Below are 25,849 nucleotides of genomic sequence, written 5' to 3'. Positions count from 1 at the left end.
TTAGGAATTGTTTTAGAAACTATAGATAAATCAAACTGATAAACGGAACTAAAGGGCTACTTCTGGTTTTATATTCTCCATTCTGACATAGACAGGATATTATGCTGTTCTCAAAAGGACATTCTTTTACATTTTAGATGCAGGTGTTTAAATGTGGCTGAAAACTAAAAATCAACAGAAGTTCAAATGAAGATGCTCCTCAGACTAGCAGCAACAGCAATGAGCAAACGCCTGGAGGAACTGCATGTATGCTGAGCTGATCATAAAAACTATTTCACAGGCTAACGCTCCTAAACCGGTTGTAAATGCGTCCTGATGATGTGATGAAGGCGGTGTGTTGGAAACAGCAGGAGCTTCTTAAAGAGACAGAGGCCCAATTTCAAGGCATCACATTCTGTTGTCATTTCTTGCTTGATATATGCAGCATTTCTATGGCAACTGAAGGTAACAATTGCTTGATTTTGCTATAAAATTGCACTGTGTGTCTGGATAATACATAATTCTGCTTCTTTGATGTGTTTTCTGGGCCAAAAGGAACAATAGACTCTTTCACAAAACATTTCTGTATACAGAAATGGTGATAACACACACACACACACACACACACACACACACACACACACACGTTTTCAAAGCCGGCAGGGCGAACGGCAGCAGGTGTCATCATGTGGCACTGATGTCAGCACTACAGATAAAAGATTAATTACTGTTATTGTTCTTTAACTCGTGATTTCAAACATTGTTTCCTTCATCTGATGCCATCATTGCCTCGGACCGTCATTCCCCTGTGAGGGCACACAGTCAGCACAGCCACAACAATTTACCTCAACACAGATGTTTGCAGACAGTCCAAAGAAAAATGCTCCAATTAAAGCAGCATTTGGACTTTAACTAGGCCAATGCAACACCTTGATTTGTTTCTTTGTTTGGATGATGAGCCAGTCTGAACAAGGAAATAATCAAACCTACAGTAAATGATGGGTTTAGTTTTGTCCAGAAATGGAGTGATGAATTATGGCTAAATATGTCTATTTTGGTCTCAATCTGAAGACATATTTTACCAAGAAGTCTTGAATTTCAATTAGATGCAGCTTTGTAACCCTGAGTCACGCTGCCATGTTCTTATGTTCATAGAACAGGTTTTCTTTTTCAGCTCTTCGAATTAAAACCTGCTTGTTGAAATACTTTTAGCAGTTTTAGCTGTGAGGAGCTTCAACATTTAACATGCTGAGACCCGTAGAGTTTGGATTTTCTTCATTTTCTGCTCATTGCATGGTCTGACCTTGGAGTGAATTTACTTGGATGTCCACTCCTGAGAGGACTGACCGTTTCCCACTTGTACAGACAGAATAATGTTTCTGTCTGTACAATGCTTGAATACGAGTTTGAAAACAGCCTAATGGGCAGCAGCTGTTTGTCTGCCTATCTGCGCTTCTGTCTCTCTCGGTTACTGGAAGTGGATTCTTGCTGCTGAATTCTCTGGTGACGTTTTGTGTCTGTGGATGAAGCTGCTGAATGCAGATGGTTTTCAATGCAGGTATAAACCCTCTGGTTTCTCTTTTCTGTGACCGCTCTATTCGACTGCAGCGTCAAAACGAGACGGCAGCAGTGGCGGCTGTTCCTGCTGAGCTTCCTGTGACAAACAGAGACGAAGCCGTGATATTTCAACCACGTCTGCACTTCAAACCACACTCAAAGCCCTGACAGACCTCTGGGGTTTCTGGCTCTTTGCTTAATGTGCTTTTAAGTGATGTTTCCTTGGACATTGCATTTGGGTGTGATTTCTTTCATCTATATTTAATCAGATTGTTTTCTCATATCTCTGTTTTTCCCATCTACAAATGAATACTTTGAGCTTCAAAAGTGCTTCAGAAATAAAATTACCCCAACCTTCCCATGCTCATCTTCACACAATCATCTTCTCTGCCTCTTTCTATGTCAGTACATTTCTCGTCGAAGGGAATGAAGGTGTCAGCCGGTATTACAGGATGGAGCACAGGCTCGTTTCTTTCAGCCCCCCAGTCCCCAAACCACACAAAAAATAAAAAGCCGCAGACGAGCGTTGCTATGGAAACAGTTCAGACAATTGTAATTGTCTCCCTCCATCTTTGCAGGTCAGAGCAGTGGGCATAACAGCTCCATAATCTCTCCATCACTCGTATAACTCCCCACAGAACCAGCGCCGTAAAATAGGTTTGCAGGAGTTTTGAGTCACAAATTTGCTGAGTGATACATTGGGTAATTTTCCCAAACCAGTGTGTGTGTGTGTGTGTGTGTGTGTGTGTGTGTGTGTGTGTGTGTGTGGATGCTCTGAAATGAGATTCTGCATCTTTCTGTCTCTAGAGGGGGGGAAATGACAGCCTGACATGTTTTACTTTCATCATCCATCCAACTTGAAAACATTTATGAGACCACCTTGACATCCTGAACATTTTTTTAAAGACATATACTCAAAGTCTCATATCGGAGCAGTAGTCAGACTGTCAAGTCAGTCAAATCTGTGGGTTTTTCATTTAAAAGAAGCAGAAACCCATCAGCACTGAGGAGGTCATGCCCTACAAATACTGGGTAACAAGCACATGAAACCAGCATGAACTTTTCCTGGAGTTAGATGCCTGTTTATATCAGTCAAAGAAACAGTCATTCCATCTTCCAATGGATAAAATAAATAGATATAGAGAAAGTACAAACATGAAAATAATGATAAATACCCCTAAAGGGAAAAATATTTGGTCCATACGGATATTTTCTGCTTTGGCATTAAGAGAAAACCCTTGAAAAACAAAAGAATGTCTCTTATTTCAAACTTCTTTCCAGTGTTTTGACCTAGGAATATTATTCTTGCATCTCAGAATGGGATTTTTACTAATATCTGTGGATGTAGACTTTACAAACATTAAATGTGAATGTTATGTCAGATACAAGAGACATCTTAGTTTCTGCTACATATTTTATATTAAGGCCTCAGGTTGAGCTTGGAACAAGTTTCAAAACCGAAGCCAAAGGCCAGACTGTGTGTATAGTTGAGCTGTACGCTTTGAGGTACCGGGGCCAAATATGGGAAAGTGTCTACTGTCTGTCTGCCTATAAAGAGAGGCTCTGTTCATAATTCTTGGGGGATTGTTTGAGATTTGACTCTGAGATCCCTCCTGGTGCACAGAGCTGTAGTTTTATAAGAAGGTCAGGTTGAAATAAATTCTCTCTTTGCTCAGCTTGTTCTGTCTTAGCAGCTTTTTTTTCCCGGAGAAGTTTCACATTGGCAGTTTGTAGGTGACCTAAACCCGTAAAACAACAGGCATGGTGCTAAGCATGCCTGTTGTTGATATTTAATATTTTGTGTGTTTGTGTTTGGATAAAAAAGAAAAAGGATATCTTATGTCGGCCTTTTATCCAGTCAGAACTTTGAGAAGGAGCATTATTGCACCATCAGCGCATTAGCATGCTAACATTAGCTTGCTGTGTTAACATTTGCTTTAGATTTAGATTTAAAAAAGATAAAAGGTGAAACTCATAGATTCATTTCACAAAGACTGAAAATGTTTCAACCAAATATTGAGTCCATAAAAATGTAAATACTTTCCAGAAGCCTGACATTAATGTGTAAAATATTATTTTTTTATCTTATATACTTTTAGAATTTTCTCAGTCACTTTCTGAAATGACTGACCAAAAAACATTGAACTCTTTCACAATATTGTAAATTATGTAGACATACCTGTATATTTTTTATGCTCTAAACTCTCTACTTTTATGATTATTGAGGGAAAATTACAGCATAATAAGTTTGCAGGATCCTTCCATCCACTTTCACATTTGCGACATTTTAAACTGGAACTCAAAACTTATTTCATAACTTTAATCAGACCAGCAGAAGGATTTGGGCTAAAAGAATATTCTTCATCTAATAACCATAGAAATAGAAACCATTATATTTTATTCAAACTGAACTATTGTTAACTCAGTTCAACTTGGATGAGGGCCAAACCAAAAAGAAAAAGAATGGTTTACAAAAACAAACTCTACACTCAGTGGTGGATGCAACCTCTTCATGATGCTTTAGCAGCATGTTTTACCTCAGGACAGGATTTAACTAGACATTTAGACAACCTAAGAAGTGCTTGAATGATCACAGTTAAACAGTAAAATAAAGGTGACATTTACCTGAACTGGAATGGTTTTCTATGTGGAACTGAGGATAATAAAATAGCACTAAGCTGCACATTTTGCACATTCTTAGTAACTAAAAGCAGCAATTTGGATGGAAAGTTGTGCGTGTGTAAACTCTGACTCGTCCTCTCTGACCGCCGCAGTCATGATGACCTGCTGTTAGTAAAATGTAATTGTTTCTGGCTGCACAAACAGAGAAAATCACATCATGCAACAAAGTCCAAACATAACACAGCTGCATAAACAGCTACAACACTTTTTAATGGCTTTGACCAAACATTTACTGACAAACAACTCACAAGCATGAAAACCACACAAGACCGACTGATACATCTGGACTGCATTGTCTTTAGGGTTCATGGTGCTATTGTTTTGGTCTCAGAGTGGAAGGTAGTGTTCTGGTTCTGGCACGCTTACCGTCAACAAAATCTGCAAAAATCATTGAGTGGAGTTCTAAGGAACAATTAAGGAACTGAATACAAAAATATAAAGAATGAGCAAATCAAGAAAAACTGCCTTCGCAAACATGTTTCTTAGGTGGTTTGGGGTTTGCAGGGTTAAAGAATCAAAGTGCCACATGCAGGATGCAGGAAACATCCGGATCATTATGTTTCAAACATGTACAACGGAGGGTCTGCATTGCCCCAGATATAACAACTGTTCATTATTTTCTGGATGTTTATATTTGCCCTGGAAGTTTGGATGCAGTATGAATTATGGGTCACAGAGGAAGTTGGAAAACAATCAATTTATTGGTATTAAATATCAAAATAACCACATTTGTAGAACCAACAACTGAAGCAATATCAAATTATAAAGACTCTAACTTTGTCCAAATAAAGATTAACTACAATCACATATTCACCTCCAAATGTCCATCTATCCATTGTCCCTGCCTACTTGGGGTTGGTGGTCATTGGGTGAGTTGTAGAGCACACCCTACCTCACTTGTTTTAATTTTCTAACACAGAGAGACAAAACCAGAGTTCCAATAGAGAATCTATGGATGCATTGGAAAAACATGCAAACATGCAGACAATCTGGCCAGGATTCAAACCAAGAGCCTTCTTGCTGCTGGGCAATATTATTAAAGACTAATTTGGTAAAGTATGAAGTGGTACAATTAAAAGAAAAGCCAGATGATTGTTCAAATCAAGCATGTGGTGACAGTGGAAACAGGAAGAAACCAACAGAACCAGGCTCAGTATCTCTGCTCTAACAGGAAGACGAGTAACAACAACAAACTGGGAGCTGAGGCTGCAAAAAAGGAGCCTGATAACCAAATAATCTGCCTTCATTCTAATTTTAGAAACTAATACCTATGTGTGAACCTGCAGAGCAAAGATCTCTGTAAGACACAGATTTGACTATCACTGAGATGAATAAACCTTTCTATCAGATCCTCCTGCTGAACCAAAACAACATTTATTGTTTGTTACGTCCTTAAGTGAAGCCCAAAAACAACAACTGGATTTCATTTGAATTATGTGCAAATAAAAACTACAAAATAAAATATGTTAATACAAATTAAAACTATTCAGAAGGCAGCAAACAGAATTCAGTAACAGGTTCATCTTGTATTGCAAACAAAATCTTGAATCAAAACATCACCTTTTGTCATAAAAAGCAGATACCAACTTCTGTCCCACAAAAACTCTAAAACATCACCGATCTGACCTGTAAAATAGCGCTAGAGGTCATATCAAAGTACACAGACAATAAAAACCACCCTACCTCAGAATGCTCTGAGTGAACCTTCCTCGTCCAGCTGGCCCTGAAGCAACAGGCCTGTTAGCCCAGCCATGCTGCTCCGTGTTAGAGATACACTTTATCCACTTTGCAGCCGCTTTCATGACACCAACATCCACAGAAATGCTCCCAGGTTGTCATTTCTTCAAATTACCCAGATGTAGCTCGCTAAACGTAGCACTGAAGCGTTTGAGCTAAAGGCAGAGAGGCCAACATCGTCTGGCATCGACTTTGTAACATCGAAAACTGTCTCTAAATGTCCAAACGATGTTCTTTTTTCTAAGCCGCTGTGTTGCCTTTAAGCCAGATGTTTGGAAATCTCCATGGTGCCAGTCTCTCTTTTTCATGATGAATCATGAACTTTGACCTAAGATCAGAGGTCTAGACCTCCTGAATGAAGTATCCACACACTGTTGTGTTTTCACACCTGATAGTCCGGAAGACTCGGTGTGATTGGACCAAAATTGCAACAGTTGTTATATTTGCAGCTCCTGCTGTTTTTTAACGGTTGCAGGATTTCTCTTTTGTCTTGCAATTCGTTTCCTGTCTGTTTACAAGCGGACGCCACGCCATTTTTGTTTGCAGGAAGTTGCGCTCAGTGTCTTCCTCGGAGGATTTCGTGTCGTTTCCTTCAGTAGTTCTGCTCGCAGCGCCCCCACAGGCGATGAGAGGAACATATTATTGAAAGGGTTTGGAAATTGTTTACACCGCGCAATGTGGAAACGAACCGCTTTCCAAACAAATAATTTTGATGCGTGTCTTTGTGTTGCCTTGTGAAGTCTTAAACTTAGCTTTAAACATTTAGTCCAGCTCTCGCTGGTGAACTCAGATAAGAGCCACATGTAGGATTTATTGACACCAAGATTTATGAATAAAATGTGTTGTGTTTATTAACATAGTAATGGTTTTCATGTTTTAGTTAAAAAAAAAGAGACTATTTTCTTGTCCTTCAGGCACGTTTTGGCCCATGTGGGATGGCTATAAACCATCGTCAGACTCTCAGCTGATAAAACCATGTAACCCTGGAGGAATATTAAATGTCAGCTTCTTCCCTGAACATCTAAACGCAGGATGTGACATTGCTCTACATTATGGGTGTGAATTATTAAACCTCCAGATCTGCATGTGTGCCTGAGGTGATGGTGTTCAACTCTAATTTGTGAGTGAATGTAACTTCATGCATGGGGAACCAGGATATTATCCAGTCTGAAGTAAAAGGAAAAAATGTTGAGATAATGGGCCTTGAATATGAGGATGTTGTCTGTGCTTGTTGGATCACGCTTCTCTGTAATCGCTTCAAAGAAAATAATCAGCAGAAACATCACATCTCTGGCTGCGGTTAATGGTTTAAAAAGGAAAAAAAAACAAGAGGAGGAAAACAAAAACGGTGAAATCAAGGTTTGATCAATCTTGACTGGGGCTGGATGAGAATCTATAATAAATGAGATGTGCTTTTGATCACAGCCTCCAAAGATGGTTCTGTAGAAGAAAACAGTTCAGCCTCAGAAGATAAAAAAACAGATAACGCAGAGATGAATCTTCTGAATCTTTATTTCTCTGATAACTCTGACACTTGTGGCATATCGGAGATTTATGATTCTGTACAACCTCAGAAAACCAACAAAGTCAAACTGCTCTGAGATGTTCGGCGTTTTTAATGTGCTAATTAAAAGCAGAGCGCTGTGAAGATCCGGATCAAAGCAAAGTGATTTACTAAACAATCCGTTTGATTCGCAGCTCATTAATAGAACGGTCACCTCACAAGAGCAAGCTTCATCAGGAGACAAAAATCTGACGCTGGACACACAAAGACATGACCGAAAGCAAAGTAATCATCAAAATGTCTGCGGGCTACAAACTGTCAAAGTCTCCAAAGATGACAGGAGGAGTGATAACAATAAAAAAATATCCCAGATCTGCAGATTTATGATCTGCTGCAACTAAAGACGAGCGGTTCTCCTTTTTCATTAAACAGTTTTGAAGTGTTTTAATGGTTTAAAGATACAGAATATGGGAAAAGTAAACACACCCTGTTAAAGTATCAGATTTTTTGTGATGTAGAAGAATTAGACCAAATGAAATCATCTCAACTTTAAACAAATCTCAGAGGGAAGACAGAAAAACTAAAAGTTGGACTAACCTGAACTAGAACTTTGTTGAAGCACCAATAATAGTAATTTTGACCAATCCAACATTAATTTCAGTGGGATTTATCCTGACATCTGCATCCTTAAATTAAAGTAAAAACTGCAGAGATTAAAAAATCTGAGTATCAGAATAACCTTACAAAGACAAGTTGACATAAAAAATGGATACTGAAGGATGAGCAGGAGTTAGAAAATCCTGGTTGTGTTCTGGATATAATGAGATCTACTGCAGGACACAAAGACTTCCTTCCACAGAAACCATTCAGAACCGACCGAAATCTGCTGAAACGTGGCTGAATGAGAGGTGCTGGACCAAAATTACAAAACACAATTAACAGCAAACACAGTGGTGGCAGTATCATGCTGATGGATTCTGTAGACTGAACTGTTTTTGCTAAATTGAATGAAACTGATGAGTTTCAACCCCAAAACCCTTCAGGTGTCTGCAAGAAAGGAGCTAAAAGTGGGGTCTCATTTTTAAACATCAGAGTGAGTTATAGTTTCAACCAGAGGAACGTCCTAGTCAAAGTCCAGACCTGAACCTGACATGAAATTCTTCAAGCTGGCTCACATGAAGAAGTTTGTAGACAGGTGATGTCCTCACAATCAGAGATTTGGAGAACTTTTCAGGATAAAGTGGGGAGAAACTGCAGTCATTAATATAAATAATAAATAAAGCTAGGCCACTGTAGATTATTTTGATTTTTAACAATTCCCTCAGATTCATATGTATCTTAGCTGAATTACACAGCTTGAACAGAACATTGAAAGGTGGGAGTAGTTGGAAAATAATTTGTTTTGACTCTTTACATCACAGAAACCCGGCATTTTCCCAGCGTGTGCAAACTTCATATCTCAATATTTGTCGACACCAATAAGATTTCACATTTCCCTGATAACCAAATGCATGACAAGAAAAAAAAACATCCAAAGCCCAGAAAAAAAAACTAAAATCCCGTGTAGTTTGTTGAATAAAAATACTCCAGAAGAGTTCAGGGAATTCAGACCGAGGAGGATTTTCAGTATTAATTCAGAGTCAGGTAAAAGTTTGAGTTATTTTTGCAAACCTGCAGGGTTTCTTCCTGGCGTTTCTGCTCTGAATAATTTACAACACAAAGCTTTACACAGTTTTCACATTTGTGGTTCCTGTGGCTGACATTGCACCCGTTTCGACTTCCCAGCAAGTCAAGCTTCAACTTTTAACACGGGTTGGAGAAAAAAAAAAAAAAAAAATATCCTCATTTGTAAAACATCTACAACAGTCGGGTTTGCCACATGAAAGTGTAAAAAAGGCTGGTTTAACGCTCAGCGAGGTGAAGGTGACGCTCCCTTTATGTGAAGCTGAGCAGCTGAAGAGATGCTTTTAAAATATTTTTATCTTTCAGAATCTAAACCCAACAAGCAAGATGAATTAAACTGTGAAAAACCAAACAGATGAGTAAAAAAAATCAACAGAAAACCCAACAAGTTTTATCAACATCAGAGCAAAAAGCTGAACAGCACCTTAACGTTTGTAATGAGGTCAGAGTTAATTTCAACTGATTAAAAAAACTTTTTTCTGATGCATTTTGGGAAACTGGAACGTTTGAGCAACTAAATAACAGATTTTCTGAATAAATTTACTGAATTTAAACTTGCAAACCGGTTATATAAAGTTCATTAAGTTTACCTTTAATGAACTACAGACGGCTGCTTATTGTCTGTTAAAGCTGAGAATAAACAGCAACAATAAAACACAAAACAGAAAATCTAACGAGTGGAAACGAAGCAACTTCATCTGCATTCCACTCAAACAAAAATATACTTTTTTTTTTAAAGTTTTCCTACTTTCAAAATCAACAAAGGATTTTTTTTTCCAACATTTTCTCCCATTTTATTTTTTAAACCTGCTGGATTGTCCCAGGCGGGTTCAGCAGAAGAGAAATTCAGAAGGAAGATTGTGAAAAGTTGAGTACATTCAGGATAAACCGAGCAACTTTGGCTTGAAGTTTCAGTAGTGTGAAGAATCCATGAAAAGGTGAGCTGAAAAGATCATAAAATCATCTGTGGCATAAACACCCAACCAGCCCATCAGGCCCAGAGCGGAGCATCTGCTTCCCCCCATCAGGAGTTCATATTTCATATCATTTCAGTGGTTAGGAGATATTCTCTGACCAGCTGCAGCTATGCATTTTAATAAAAACCCAATCCTCCTTAAATCCTGCAGCTGCTCCTGCAGAAGTGCTTTCAAACATCAGATGATCATCCTGAGAGCTCGTCTCAGCAGCTGCAGCAGCCTGCTAACGCGTTTTAATTGCTCCGCCGCCGCCCACGCCGCCGCCGCTCCCACCCAGGAAAGTCTGATCATCTGTGGGGCGGCTGCGTCAGCAAACGGGGGAGATCTGAGGAAAGTTTATTCTGTTAAAAAACATTTCATTAATCTTCCTGAATGCAGCGGGAAGGGGCTTAAACGTTCCATCGAGCGATCCCGTCCTGATCCCGGCTCTCCAGGCAGAGACATTTCATTAGTTTTCCTCCGAAGCTCCAGAGTGGAAGGAGGCTCAGAAAGCTGCTGCTCTAGTTTTCATTTCATGTTTTTAGCACTAAAAGAATTAAACATTTAGGGGTGAAAATGCTCCGTGGGCCCCCCGGGTCGCCTCAGCGGCAGCCGCAGTGGAAGTCGGCGTTGGGATCCATCAGCAGCTTCTTCCGGTCCACATGCAGACAGTCGATGTGGTACCAGGCGTCGCACACGTCGCACTGGATCCACTGCACCGGGTCCTGCTGCGGCAGCCGGCAGCGCAGCGCCGCGCACGGCTCCACCGGCCCCGCCGCCACACCGCCATCCTCGTCTTCATCATCGTCCTCGTCCTCGGAGGAAGACGAGGATGAGCCGGAGGAAGAGGAGGCAGAAGAGGTGGAGGAGGAAGAGGAGGAGGAGGGAGAGGGCAGCGAGGGTCGAGGGGGCAGCGGGTGTTTTCTGGGCCGGCCGCGGCGTTTACTTCAGGGAGGAAAGGAAAAAACAGAGAAATCATGAAACCTTCAAACTTAATAAACCTGATTAAATTCCTCATTTCAGTTCTTAATTCAGTTAGTTTTTATGATTATAACAAGACCTATGAAACTGATTTTTAATTTAATACGTCTACATGAAGACGACTGAGTGACGTCACTGACGGCTTTACAAACACAAAACCTTACCGAGTTATTTTGGTTTAGTTTCTAGTGTAAATATTTTAGCGCACATGAAATAAGAAAAGAAACTTACAAGTAACTATTCAGGATGATACTGGAGCTTGTTTTACGTTAATAATTTTATCATATTCATAAAAAATGTCTAGCTACCAATAAAATAATCTGCCATAATATTTCCCATAATAGAAGTTATGATATGGAAAAAGTGGATTAAACTGAAGTTTTGGTTTTTATTGGCTGTGAGAAATAATCATCAAAATGAACAGAAATAAAAGTTTCAGGGTCTCATCTAAAGATTTCTTGTTTAAGTTTTAAAAGAACACACAAGTTTAAAAAAAATTGGACATTATCTAAATAAAAAGTCAATTTCCGTGTACAAACATGACAGTTTCAGCCGTTAATTTATTATTTATGGTGTTTTGGCTGCAGAGAATCACAGAGCTGGATGTCATTTTGGGGAAAGAAACCGTCTATTTTCAGCTACCTGCTCCATCATTACTGTGCGCAAACAAGGCAGAGGAGAAGCTGGTGATTACCAACCATCCATCTGGTAGGAGTTTGTGTTGCCATGGTGACGCTAAATACCAAAATCAAAATTTTAATTTGCCACAAAGTGCTTTCATCTGCTGCCATAATTGTCACAGCCATCCCTGCATGAGCCAAACATGACATTTACAGTTTTGTTGTAAAAAAAAAAAAAAAAATCTGAAGAGAGATAAATTATGAATTTTATTTTTAATCCTGTTTTTAATTTGTCTGAAGGTGGCTTCTGGTGCAGAAGGCTCCAGCCTGTTGGCTTTGAGAAGATGAAACATTTTCTGATTTTGATTAACAAATCCTGCTTTTCGAGCTACAACTGTTAGCAGAAGGATATATTATTTCTATATTAAACTGCTTATTATTTTTGAAAATAGATTAAGGCAAATTCAGTGAAATCTACAGATGTTGTAGCTGGAATTGCAGGCGAACAGTTAATGTTTAAAAATAACTGTTCGCCTGCAGTTAATTCAGTTAGTTTTTAACTGAATTAAACAGATTTAAAAAAGTTTAAAACGTATTTGTAGAAAACTGTGACTCACTAACAAATCCTAACCACTGATTGGCTGGTCTACTTCCATCACTACGCTGATGACACTCAGCTCTGTTATAAAAAACTAGAAGATTTTGAAGTTACATGCTACAAAATCTGATGTTTTCTTATATTGAATTCCAGTAAAATTGAAGCACTGATAAAATTTTTTATTATGTACTTGTACCTCTTTTGTTACTTAAATATTTTTACAGTTTTGTGATTTATGTCTTTATGCACTTTATTTTAACAAATATCTAGCCCTCATTTAGTTAAATATATTATTAATCTACATATTTGTTCTGTTTTTTATCATCTCCTCTGAACAGAAGTAAGACTTCATTAAAAACATCTTACGCTGTTTGGTGGTGGAATCGGTTGAACTGCATCCTTCCTCTGTCGTCGGTTCGAATCCTCACTGTGGGCGAAGCCAGGCTGTAGTTCTCTCCTCCCACCACCAGGGGGGAGAACACCGGCGAGCTGTTGGCCCTCCGCCTGCCTCGCTGCGCCACCGGTTTCTGCTGGCGGAAAGCGGCGATGGTTCCGTTCACCACGGTCTTGACGCGGTGCGCGGTGTCCACTTCCTGTCTGTGGGGAACCACGCTGGTGAAGGACGCCTGCAGCAGCTGCTGGTTCAGCCGGCTGTTGGTCATGGCGCCGTGGAAGCTGCCGATGGTCCGGATGCCCACCGGGAAGGGCTTGGCCTCCAGCGGACGGCGGATGTCGCCGTGGAGCTTGGGCTGCAGCGGCGGAGGCGGAGGAGAGCTGAAACCGTCAGACTCAGATTTGTAGAGTCTCCGTCTCTTCTTTGGTCTGGATCTCTGTCCGTCCTCCACCACTCCTGTCACAGCTGGACCAAAAACAAGAAAATCACAAATTAAAAATCTGTTTCAAAACACATTTCATTTTTTATGCTCATAAACTTAAACCCAGTATTTAGAGAGTGAATGTGCATTATTATGCCATTATCAACATATTACTTGTAAATGGTCTCAAAACATCAACATTCGCAATTTAATAATTACTGGGACAATTTATCATCCAGCAAAGTTTGTCATCATTACAGGATCATGTATTAAAGCAATATCTGACATAGAAAACATAATTTTATAGAATATATACAGCATAAAATATCTGTTTAATAAAACATTTTTTCATGCAACATATACTATAACATGTATTTTGATATTTTTTGGTATATTGATGAATAATATAAAAGGATGGGGGGAAATGTGTAAACATCTCACTGCTGTTCATTACAGCAGCTAAAATGACAGATTTTTATGTTGTAAAACATTAATTTTTGTGTGTTTATGTTTGCATACATGTATTCTTGTTCAAAATAAATAAAGAACCATGAGGTTCTGTTGCTGCCGTTCACCTCCTCGCCCTCGGGGCTCGTCGGAGCTGTCGTCCTCCAGCAGCACGGTGTGAGCTGACTTCCTCCTGCTCCTGGACGCCGTCTGCAGGGGCTTCAGAGGAACGGCGGCGCTGGAGGAAAACGCCGGGCGCGTGGCGGAGGGAAGCAGCGAGGAGAAGCCCAGCGGAGAGGAGGAGGACGGGGTCCCCGGGTCGGACACGGCCCCCTCGTGGCTGTGGCTCCTCTTAAAGGTCCAGGCCCGGCCCTTCATCTTACTCAGGCTGCCGATGGAGTTCAGGATGACCGTGGCCCGGTTGATGGACATCTTGGAGAGGTCCAGGTTGTCGGCTGACTTGCGGTCCAAGTTGGTCCTGATGCGGTTCTGCAAGTCGGAGGAAAACGTTCCTGCCTGAAAAAACAACAGAGTGACGATCAAAGTTTGAGCTGCTTGGCCAAAATGATAAGAAGTCTCAGATGAAGCTCTGAAACCTCAGAACTCTGGACCGACTGTCAAGCACGGCGGTGGAAGCATGTTGCTGTGGGATCTTCAAAACCACTGCAGTTATGTTACTTTTTTATTCCATGTTTGAGAAATTATTATATGGAAAAACTCTTAAAAGCCCTAAAATTATTAACACATTCATGCTAATAAGTGTGTGTAAGATAGAACATTTCTGAGTCTCAAAAGTAGAAAATTTTCGACTTTTAAATTCCAAACCAATCGGCGTACCAGTTCAACCACTGTAAAAAATGAGTCTAGAGCCCAGACTCTATATTTCAACATTTTAATTTGCCAGAGACTCTAAATAATAAAAAAAGACTGACGAGCCAATTTGGACTAATGTTGAACTGCAGTCGGGCCGCACAAAATCATTTCATGGGCTGCAAATGGCCCCTGAGCCTTATGTTGGCCATTAGTTACTGCTGAAACTGGGTTTCTGTTGATTAATGATAAAACAGAGACTGATGATTATCATCGCTTGTTTAAAAAAAAGGGAGCATAAGAAACTTATTTATAAAAAAAGGTTAAAATTGTCAAAGAAAACAGTATTTTATAGCACAAAGACGTGAAAACACGACCTATAAGTTTCTGTCTCATCCGACTTCCTTGAAAGCATCGGTTTGTCACCTTTGGAATTGTGATGGCATCAAAGTCCAGGGGTCGAACTTTGACCTTCTGGAAGAGGAAGTAGAACTCTGGACTTCCTGGAGCTGACTGATCTCCGAAGGTGAGCGTGTCGCCGTCTGACAGCTCCCACTGGACGCCCGGCTGCAGCAGGACGTCGTTCACCCAGGTTCCTGGAAAACAGACAGGAGATGCTAACCGCTAACTGATGCTAAAGCTGATCAAATATTCACCGTTTACGGGACGGAAACTGTCTGAAGTCAAACCAACAGTGAGCAACAGTTTTGCAGTTCCAGAGCGAACGTCACCTGGAGCCAGAAATCCACAAAACTTTTTAATATTCCAGCATCTGACAAAAGGAGGAAATAACGGAACGAGCGGAGCCCGGAAAATAAAGCCGTTTGTTGACTGGATGTGTTTACAGCTCGGAGACTTTGAGGGAAATGTAAAACAGGCTGTGAAATGGAAGCAGAAATGAAAAGCTGGAAGGCTACAAGCCAATCAAACGGCCGTGACAGCAGGAGGAATGTGGCGGGAATGCTAAAACACGAGGCTGACGGCGAAAAGGGGAAATGTGGGGAAACGGACTGTGAAATTACCACAAAAATTAGACAATAAGGTGCAGTTTAGATGCAGAGTCCATCAGTCACAGTCCGGCAGGCCCAGGGCCAGACTTTACCTCCAGATTTCTCTTTACATCCCATAAACACCTGAGACAGCAGCAGAGCCGCCTGAACACGATCCGAACAGGAGGCTTTCCTCTGCTCAGGGCAGCAATCAGCTCCACTCTAACATCTTATTATTGGTCCTACATGTATGAAAATGTGTCAAATTTATTATGTCTGGTGTTTTTTTTCCAGATGCAGCTTTGCATTCAGTTTGAATCAAACACAAAAATGTCTGATTTATTTTCTAATTTGTAATAAACCGGCTCGTCACTCTCTGTGCTCAAACTGGTCATATTTAAAAGAAATTAAAATTCAGTTTTTTGGGGGGGGTTTTGATTAAAAAATATATTTTTTTACACAAAAAATACCTCAGTATTTTAGCATGATTGTTAAAGACAAGATTATTCATTGTTTGATATTCAATCCAGATCCATTTTAAGACCTGAAAACCCTGATCCAGCTTCCAGCGCCGGCAGACTGAAGAGCTTTAAATATTTTTATTTTTGGTCAAGTGAACCTTTAACTTTCAATTTTCTGTTATTAATTGAAAAAAAGAAAATAAATCTGTAAATCAATAAATAAAGATTGTGACTTTTCTGAAGATACATTGAAAAAAAATGCAATGATTAAATTATTAAAAAGTAAAAAGTTTCAGGTGGAAAGTTTATATTTGCACGTTTCTGGTACGTCCAAATATCTGACGCACAAGTGACATTAACTGGAGTACAGAGACTCTTAAAAAGGGCCGATTGCTGAAAGAACAACATAGTCAGAGTAGTAAATAAACCAAAATTGTACAAAAAAATGTAATTTAAGACAGAAAAACCTTTTTTGTCTGTAAATCTGTTGATCACAGAACTTTTCAAGTGGCGGTTTTAGCTTCACTTGGTTCAAATTCTGCAAAGAAAATCTCATATTAAGCACATTGTGCTAACAAATCAACTGGTTAATAGAGAAAATAATAAATCAGCCATACAATGTAGTCAGGCAGAACGGTCTGAACTTTTCATGTTATTTTGTCGCTGCTGATGCATCCTTGCAACAAATATTGCATTTTAGGCAATAAAAAGTTTATTTTCTCATTTAAAAAGGAATTATTGGTTTATTGGAATACTTGAATGAGTTTAATGAGCTTAGATGGAAAATGTGGCCATGTATTTTATCAGCTTAATGGATTACTAAGTTAGTTGCCGCTGTACTGCGAGTCTCTCTGAGGTATTTCCTGTCAGTGGGTGTGTCTTCCTGTGTCATGTTTGGTCTTGACTGAGACGCTGCAGGTGTGTCTGATTCTCACCGTGGCTGCTCCTGTCTTTGATGTGAACCCTCCAGCCCTCCTCCTGCGACGCCTCCTCGTCGCCTTCGCTCGCCTCCTTCTCGGCGTGCAGCTCTGCGTGGATGCGCGACACCGAAGCCGAGTCCAGCGTGACGTCGCACAGCTCGGCGGCCCGGCCCAGGCGGAACACGGAGCGGCTCAGCGCCGGCCGGAACGTGTAGAGGTCCCGCGCAGAGTCGCCTGTGGACAGGCCGATCCGCAGCAGCTGGAAGCACGGCTGCGCCCCGTTCAGCATGGCTGAGGCCGCCCCCTGATTTGTGACCGGCCCTGAGCTACAGCCGGCCCAGATCCATTTCCAGACACACCTGTGAGTAAGTGGAGAGCAGCCAAGCTGAGAGTCGGCACAGACAGCCGAGCCGGCGGATAGAAACGTGAAGGTCACAGGCAGGTGCAGCGGCGCTCAGCAACAGGTGCTTCCATTAGCATGCAGAGCAGCCGCCACGCTGCGCATAAATGAATGAGTAATGAGGAGATGGTGAAAACGAGCTCCTGCTCTGCTTATGAGCCCGGCTCACACAGACCAAATCCCCTGCGGAGCGGGGACTGCCAAGCTGCCAGTTCAAACACTAAGAGGCGCGTGAAGGTGGACGGCAGGTGAGTCACAGCATCGCTAATGCAGCACCAAGACGGACGGATTAAACGTCAAAACCTGCTCCCAACTCTGCAGCTGGGACTTTTACTTTGAAATCTGCTTTAAAAGACAGAAAATCACTGGAGCCTGAGAGGACGAAACTGATGATCGATCTGCAAGAAAACAAAGAAAAACATCAAATTAAAACATGTTTTATCTGTTCAGGACCAATAATATTTAATTTGTAATAAACAATAAACACGAGTGAGCAAAAAAAATAAAAAATCATGAACATCAACACCTTGATTAACAGGCCTGAGCAGTAAAAGAAGCAGGCTGTCCCCAGAATGCTACAAGCATAACATTGGAATGTTGAGTGGAAGGAAGAAGTGTGGTAAAAAATGTTGCACAAGCGACAGGACTAGCAACAGGAACAAGTTGGTGTGACAGCAACTTTTATCTGAGTTTTTTTGGCTCTACTGTATTTTGTCTTCATGTTGATAATACTCTGTAGATTCTCAGTGAGGTTCAGGTCAGACCAGTCAGCGGGACACTCAAACACAGCGGTTAGCAGAAATGAAGGCAGCATCACTACGGTTCTTATCAAATGGAAACTTCATCCTGGACCTCCAGCAGCTTGGATTCTGCCCCGGGAATCTTCCCCCTCTTAACAATGTCATCAAACTGAGGCTTTTGACTCTTATTTCTCCTTCCACTCAACTTTCCATGAATATATTTAGATCCAGTCAGTGACTGTCAATACAGAAGTCTTCCAAATGATTGTAACGTGTATTAAAAATCATTTTCTGAGCTGTACTCATTAATATTAATTAAAAACTAATATTAAGCTAATAGTAGCTTAATTACTGACATAAATGATCTGAACTTTGATGGTCCAGGTTATTGATCTGTTTGATCAGAATATGCTCCTTTAAGAAGCAGAAGTGTGCATCGTGTTCCAGCTGCCAAATCACGGGATCGGGACACAAAGCAGAACTCAATAACTATAATTATTATTATTTAAATATGAACTTTAAGTCAGTGCATTTCAACACAAGCTGCCTTAATCCTGTGCTTTCAGACGGTTTTCGCCCGGATGGGGCTGCCTGGAGTGAGTTTAGCAGCAGCAGGGAGGCTCCAGCTCGCTGTCGTTAGTTCCTTGTTAGGATGAAAGTCAGAGGCTCCACTTACAACAATGACAGAGCAGCGCAGCGTTTTCCTCCGCGACCTGCAGCTCCAGTCCCCGCATCCGCTCCTCCAGGGGCCGCCTCCACGCTCACACCGCCGCCAACTTAAACTTTTACGGCTTATTTTCGCATCTCCGTCGTTCCTCGGAGGTTTCCGTGCGAGCTTCAGTGCGGGCTGTCGCCTTCGTCCGGGAGGAAGTGCTTTGAAATTTGGCGCGCCAGTCCCGGGTCTTCCGTGCGCTACGAGCGGCGTCACTTCCTGATTCTCCCCGGTTGGCTGAGAGCCATGGCGGCTTTAGCGGGAGCAGGAGGACCAGTTTGTCCCACTGGGACTGGAGCCAGACCTGCTTTCTTTGTTTTGCTGACGGCTGGAAACAGACCTGGTCATAAATCTTTAACTATTTAACGTTTTGTCACATTGGAGCCACAAACTTTGACGTGTTTTTGCGAAATTTTACAATTTTATGTACAAACATAAAGTACATTATAAATTTGTAGTGGACACTTTCAAAGAAAGCTTGGATAAATATCTGAAAAGTGTGGCATGCATTTGTCTCCAGCACCTCTGAGTTATAGCTTTGTAGAACCGTTTTCACTTATATTACAGCTTAAGTTTAGTACATGCTGTAATCTACTCCACCAGATAAAGACGGCCCATTATTTTTGGCAAATGAGTTCAAGTTTAATCAGATTAGATATAAAGTCTTTATACTCGTTGGTTTTCAAGTTGTGTCACAGATTCCCTGGACTTTGACTGGGCCGTTCTGCTATCGCTATTCTTTAATCTAGGTCACATGTCAAACACAAAGTCTTTCTTACACTGCAAAAACACAAAATCTCACAAAGTACATTTGGCCTAATTTTTAGTTCAAATATCTTAATACACTTCAAATAAGAAAACTAACTTACAAGTAACTTTTCAGCAACAAATAATTCCTGAATATTGATTTTTAAAAAGCAGTCCTACTGGCAGATCAACTTTTGTCTCATTTTGGATTGTTAACATTTTTGTTGGGATCTAGTAGAATATTTATTCATTTCAGATCATTTTTGCTTTTTCATAATTAGTTCTGATTTGGATTTTTTTAAATCCTACAAAGAAGATAAATTATAATGAATAATGCATTGATATGGATGGCAGCTATATTAGACCTGTATGTTTGCAAAAAGAGCTAAGAAAGTATTTTGCGGAGCCCCAAAGCCTCTCTAATGCTCCATGTTTCCCTGCTGACAGTTTTTGCTCCGCTGCAGTGGATCTGTGTCATATTCAGTGTTTGTATTATCAGCACATCATCATGAGCTGGATTATCGCGTCATCTCTCACTCTGACCTCTGAATCGCTCTGTTTCGTCTCCCGCTCAGAGCAGATAGACGTGCAGATATGATTCATCGTCTGGAGGTGATGCTTCACAGCTCATTCCTGCATCCACACTTTGTCTCATTCAGCTAAAAGGATGCGGCCCTGCTGGAGCGGCAGATGGTGACAAAGACTTCACTGGGACAGGAGAGCATGTGTGGTTATAGCCGCCATAAAGCCGAGCTGTAAAAGGCTCTTAGAGGCGCCTGTTTCTGTTTCCCATAAAGCAGCTTTAAGGTTTTTCTGCTTCCCGACAAATTCTCATGAATAATAAGATCAGGGAATTATTTAAGGTCCAGTAAAAAAACAAACCTGGATTGAGCTCAGAGTTATTGGTGCATGGGAGCTTTTTAACAAATGCAGAGCCAATAATAAAACCTCATTCACTTTAAATGCATTAAAGTGTTCAGAAGGTGTGAAAAGGGCAAAATCAATGAATAGTAAAACATTCACAATGAAGTGAAAACACTTTGGATGAAAATTGCCTGAAGAGGAAAACAGCAAAGTCAGCATACTGTAAATACTGATGTACGAATTTATTCATTATTGTTACAAGAAATGGTTTAAGCTTTAAACTGCAGCTGCTTGAAATATTGGACTTTGTAGAGGGAGATATTTATTCTCTGGAAAATTAAAGTACAATACTGTGAAGAAGCAGTGACCACCTTACATCTGCTGCTGCTTTTTATCACACTTAAAACTTTTAGACCATTAAATGCATTTTAACACCAGACACAAAAGCATTTAAAAGCAGGTTTCCAGTGAGGATTTTTCAGACCAATTTGTCTCTGTGTGGAAAAAGTGATTCTCCTCCCCCTTGTTAAATTATGACTTGACTGACTGGCCACATCTTTTGGAAAGCTAAGCTCAAATTCACTCACCACACCCAGAACTGATTACCGACAAACCTGTTGGATCAAAGAATAAAAAAACCTCAAACAGAACCTGTCTGACCAGATGAAGTAGACGGAAAGACCAAAGCAGAGCAAACCAATCAGAAACCAATCTAAATAAAATGTAAGAACAGGCGACATCCATCACTCTGGAAATGATTAAAAGTTCATCTCTAAGGCTTTATGGCTCCAGTGGAGCCACATCCAGTTCCACCCGGCAAAAAACTAAATCTTACCAAGAATTTTGATAGTTTGAAATGAAAATACGTTATTATACTTAAAATAAGACAAAACTAACTTACAAGTACCTTTTCAGCAAGACATAGGGGTTCGTTTTAAGGCAATAATTATTGAATATTGATGATAAAGAAAGTCCTCCTTCTACCGGCAGATTATTTCACAAGACATTTTTCTTGTGATTTATTCTTTGCATTGAATACATGGATCGTCTGTGGAAAGATAAAAGACAAATAAACTTTTAGATTTGACTCTTTCATTTGTTTTAATCAAGAATAAAAGTAACAGGATGGAACAAGACTTGCATATAAAAACAAAGCAACACGACCAAAAACGGTGCCATAAAATAAAGTTTTCATCATGTTTTCAGTGAAGTCAACAAACTTTCATATGCATTAACCCAAACATTGAATGTCTTGATAGTTATAAAGGATGTTCAGTGACAGTAAAGCTGCTTAACATCAACTTCTTCAAAATCAATCAAATCTATGCATGCAACATTCTTATGTTAACAGTTATTAGTTGAATTAACAGATTTTAAAAGATTCAAGATACTAATAATATTTAAGTTTAAAGGTTTTAATCTGTTGTCCAAAACAGCTAAATTCAAACAGACTCTTTATGTTTATATTCAATAATTCATCAAAACATTTCACCTCCTCTGTTGTCATCTTAGTTCTTTAATCATGTCACATAAATAATAAATAAACACAATTTAAAGAAAAAAGTTGTATAGATTTGGAAGCTTTGAGCTTCATAGAGGTTTCTAGTGGTCATGTTATTGTGTCTGAGTGTTTACATCAATAATGCTTTGAAGCAAAATGTATTCCACGTTGTCGTGATTCATGAGAAACCATCTATCCTGCTGCATTAAATGGAAGTTAAGACAATTCTTGGATGAATGAAGCCTGCAGGTCTCCCTGTCTGCCAATCAGAATGAGTGAAATTATGTCAGATTCTGGAGGGGAAAAAAGCAAACAGGCCAACTTAAATCAGCTAACCACGTCTTGTGATGGTACATTCATAAAAGCGACAGAAAGCTTGTCCAAGGTGCAACTGATAGACAAGTTCTGGTTTTTTATGGGGTGATTTTGTGATCCCTTCCTGATGCCGCCCAGGCAAACTAGTAGCAAGAAACCATTAGTTTGCATTCTTAAATTTAGAAAAAGAAAGCTTCTTATCAGTCATATCTGCTCAGGTTTCCTTAGAAAAAGATTTCTCACATGCTTTTAGTTTCCCACTGAAGGTCAAAACTGATGTGGTTCTGATTTAATGAAAACAGGGCGAGTTAACCCAAATGGCTGCATAATAAAACAGAATAATACCACTCCATTAGAAGCAGAAAAAACAGAAAAGCACATCAACTGAGAGCAATAAAAACAGATAAAATCATCAGTAAAAGCAAGGCAGGGTCGGGTTCTAAATGTGATCCATTTATACGCATATTTTTAACAAAGACAACAAAACAAAATTTAAAAAGCAGAAAAACAAAAATGACAGGAAGTCTTCTGTTTTCAGATTCCATATAATTATCATTTCAGCTGGAACAGCAGCGAATGGGAAACTAAAATGTTATAAAAACAAAAAAGTAATTTAATATCTACTTTATGCAGAAAAAGAAATAAGATCCTCCAGTTTTACTGCTGCTGAGTCCCAGCAGGAGGCCGATGGGAAACCAGAGATCAGGATGAGTCACAGAAAAAAAGGTGATTCATGTGATCATAACTTGCTTTCTGGCCCGTCGTCCCACAAGCAATCTACAGGCCAACATGCTGCAGCTACGCTAACTCTACAAACACACAGGACAGCAGGGTTAGGCTATGATATTTGAGTAAGAAGGAATATTAAACACAGCTAGAGTTTAATGCATTGCTACAAAAACACTGAAACGTCCATCCATTAAAACGTGTGGTGCTTTCCTAAAAAGTACTGGGATTACATCATTGTTTTAAACACAAATTATATCAAAATAATTTCAGATTCTAGTTTTTGTCGTATAAAAACATTCTGTGGTGCCGGGAGGATGAAGGTGAGGTTAGAAACGAGGTTCAAGCCGAGGGATGGAGGCGTGGCGTCGCTTTATGTGTTCATTACTCGGAAAAGGTAATTACTAAAAAACACTCTGCGCCAGAATAAGCGCACTGTCACAAAGATAAGCGCCTGGCAATTAGTTTCTCCAATTATCTGTCACGAATCAGAAAAGGCTGTTGATTCAAGCTCCAGTGGAGAGAAGGTAACTGATCTCAGAGTAATTTCCTGTTTGGATCAACGGTATTAGCAAACTGCCAGTCGCTGCAGACATTGATTCCCATTTTTTTATTATTATTCTTTGGAATTTCAGAGAATAACAGATTAACATTAGAGGGAATCATGGCTGAAAGAGCATTTTATTAAATCTCCCTCCGCCGGAGCACGAATCAGCACTTCTGCTCCGAGGAGCTTTGTGAACCGCAGCTCAGACGTGTAATGAAACAGAAAACACGAGAGCGAGGTGAATGACACAAACACAAATCCTTTCATGAAGTCTCCATCAGCCGGGATCGCCTGAACTTACAGTCATTACTGCAGGAGGAACGGTGAAACTTTCACCTCATGAAGCATCAAAGTGGCCTCGCAGTGAGAATCTGGATTTTGATCACAATTAAATGTTTCATCTTCTCTTCAAAAAGGAGAAATTTAGCATTTTTCAAAGATAGGAGTGAACACAGATCCAGAGGCCTTTGAAATGTGAAGATGAAGAGACTGAAATCCTCAAACCTGCTTTAAATACAGCTTTCAAATATCTTTCACTTAACTCCATCTGCCGGTTCATGCAGAGGGGTTAAGTATCTGCACCCATGGGGCATTTAAAGGAGATGCATGTCACACTGGGGCAGATGGATAGAAAGGAGAGGAAAATGTCTCCATGTTTTAAACTGTTTGTCTTCTGACAACTGATTCCTGTTGTTCCTGTTTTAGACTGACTAATGTTTTAGAAAATCAATTAAACCGAGTTCTTTAATTGATATTAATAGTTTTACATTTATTATCTGGAGGTAATAACTTAAAAAACAAAAATAATCAAGAAGGAATTATCTCACTCCTCTATTAGAGTTGTTTTCTGGAATTTGCTGAATAATGAATAAAGAAATGGTCTGAATGCATTCTGTAAAATTAGCTATAAGTACTGCAATAAAAACATGAACATCCATTTCTAGAAAGGTGGTTTTATGTCCCACAGTGGAGAAATGCACCAAGCTCTGAGATCTGCAGGATTCTAGTTGTGGCCAATTTATTGCACTAAGGCACCATTTCAAGCCATCAGCTCTTTATTGGACCTTAATCAGGTAAAATGGAAACTTTATGATGTCGCTTAGTGGCTCCCATGATACTGTTAATGTGCATTTTTCATTTTCTTTATCTTTGTAACAACATAAAGAAGCAAACTGTTAAAATATCACCTACAGAAAAGGAGAATCTCCCAGGACTAAAGCAATCAACAGCAGTCATAACAGTATGACTTCATTGATCCTCCAGCTGCAGCCAATCGAGCCGTGGTCTCTGCTGAACCTCTGGATGTGCTCAGGTATCACCAGGACGCAGCAGCAGAGCCTGGGCATCATGAAGCTGAGGCTCGGCCTTCCTGGATCGGACCTGTTCGTCCAGCACATCTCACAGATTAAACCTCCTTAAACTTCCTGTCGGGTGGTTGAGGGCAGCCTTCTGCACCAGTAACTGTAGCTATTACCCTGCCACCAGTTTAGTACTAATTATTCATTAGACCAATGTTGAATAATACCACAGTTATTTTTCAGTTCTTGCAAAACTTAAATCCTAACACTTGCCCATTTTTGCCTCCACTTGGAGCCTAAAGTATCCAAACCACCAGCAGGAGCCATGATGAAAAGGTAACCAGTGTTATTTACATCAGCTGTCAGTGGTCATAATGTTGTGCCTGATCTATGCAGACTTATTCTGCACAGAATTATTCCATTCAGATGTTAGAACAGATTTTGCAGATTACTTAAGTTTAACTCATCAATTTAAAACCTTTTATAGAGTAAATAACTTTCTGAGAGCTCCCTCTAGTGGTACAATGTCATACCATTAAAAAATATAAATAAATAAATAAATAAATAAATAAATAAATATTTTTATTTTTATCTTTAATGATTTTTACTCTTTAAAAATAAAGAATAAAAATGAATGTCCAATTTTCAGATCCACATTAGGAAAATGCCGTTTTGGTTCATGCTACATGTTTCAGTCTGCAGCAGCCACAAGCCGCCATATGCTCATGCACAGTCAGTGTGGTTGAAAAAATCGTTTGCCACCTGCAGGGGGCCTGAGGGATTCAGAGGAATCCTGCAGACTGGCACAGATGATCAGCTAAAACCTGGACATGAAATCCTGCATCTCCACTGCTGACCATAAACCTTACAAATATTTTATTCTGTATGTTTGAGGTGTGGTGAGGCGTTAAAGGCATTACAAAAATTATTTAAATGCAACTAATTACGTTGGCACGTGACAAACTCTACATTTCTAAAGTGGGACATAATTTTATGATAAATTTTGGGGGTATGAAACTAATTGTGGTTTATTGGATTCATTTGTCCAGAATTTGATGGTAAAAAAAAATAATAATAAAATAAGGAAGTGTAGACTAGAGACATAACTCATCTCCAAATATGAGGAAACATAATCCTGGGTGTTGTAATTTTTGTGTTAACATGACAAGATCAACTCTTTTCTTACAATAACAGAACCAAGTTAAAGAAGATATTATCTTCTAAAACAGATGCGATCCTATAAATCTATCTTACTTTATC

The 25,849-nt window shown here is 39.9% G+C and overlaps 1 protein-coding gene across 2 annotated transcripts; it reads right to left on the bottom strand.

Annotated features, from left to right (window-relative positions):
• Positions 1-7,449: 7,449 nt before the first annotated feature.
• On the bottom strand, positions 7,450-19,184 carry tcf19l (transcription factor 19 (SC1), like). Of its 2 annotated transcripts, none has more exons than XM_015029892.1 (6): positions 18,556-19,184; positions 16,755-17,537; positions 14,796-14,965; positions 13,688-14,048; positions 12,664-13,156; positions 7,450-11,043 (listed from the first exon to the last, which is right to left on the bottom strand). In XM_015029892.1, the coding sequence occupies exons 2-6, from the start codon at positions 17,026-17,028 to the stop codon at positions 10,701-10,703; spliced, it is 1,641 nt and encodes a 546-aa protein (XP_014885378.1). In that variant the 5' UTR covers positions 17,029-17,537; positions 18,556-19,184; the 3' UTR covers positions 7,450-10,700. The 2 variants fall into 2 exon arrangements, with proteins under 2 accessions (XP_014885378.1, XP_014885377.1); XM_015029891.1 differs by having other exon boundaries at positions 13,688-14,075; positions 18,556-19,181.
• Positions 19,185-25,849: the final 6,665 nt, after the last annotated feature.

The sequence above is a fragment of the Poecilia latipinna genome, unplaced genomic scaffold (assembly GCF_001443285.1).
Source record: "Poecilia latipinna isolate Pla-1442-1.1 unplaced genomic scaffold, P_latipinna-1.0 Scaffold166, whole genome shotgun sequence".
Classification (NCBI taxonomy): Eukaryota; Metazoa; Chordata; class Actinopteri; order Cyprinodontiformes; family Poeciliidae; genus Poecilia; species Poecilia latipinna.
Note: the sequence above shows the minus strand (reverse complement) of the source record. Positions and strands in the feature narration are given on the sequence as shown.

Excerpts from the sequence above, each read along its gene's own strand:
- tcf19l (XM_015029891.1), bottom strand. The coding sequence starts at position 17,028 with ATGCTGAACGGGGCGCAGCCGTGCTTCCAGCTGCTGCGGATCGGCCTG. Across the intron at positions 14,966-16,754 it reads CAAAGACAGGAGCAGCCACG|GAACCTGGGTGAACGACGTC; the intron begins GTGAGAATCAGA and ends TCTGTTTTCCAG. Across the intron at positions 14,076-14,795 it reads ATGCCATCACAATTCCAAAG|GCAGGAACGTTTTCCTCCGA; the intron begins GTGACAAACCGA and ends TTGTTTTTTCAG.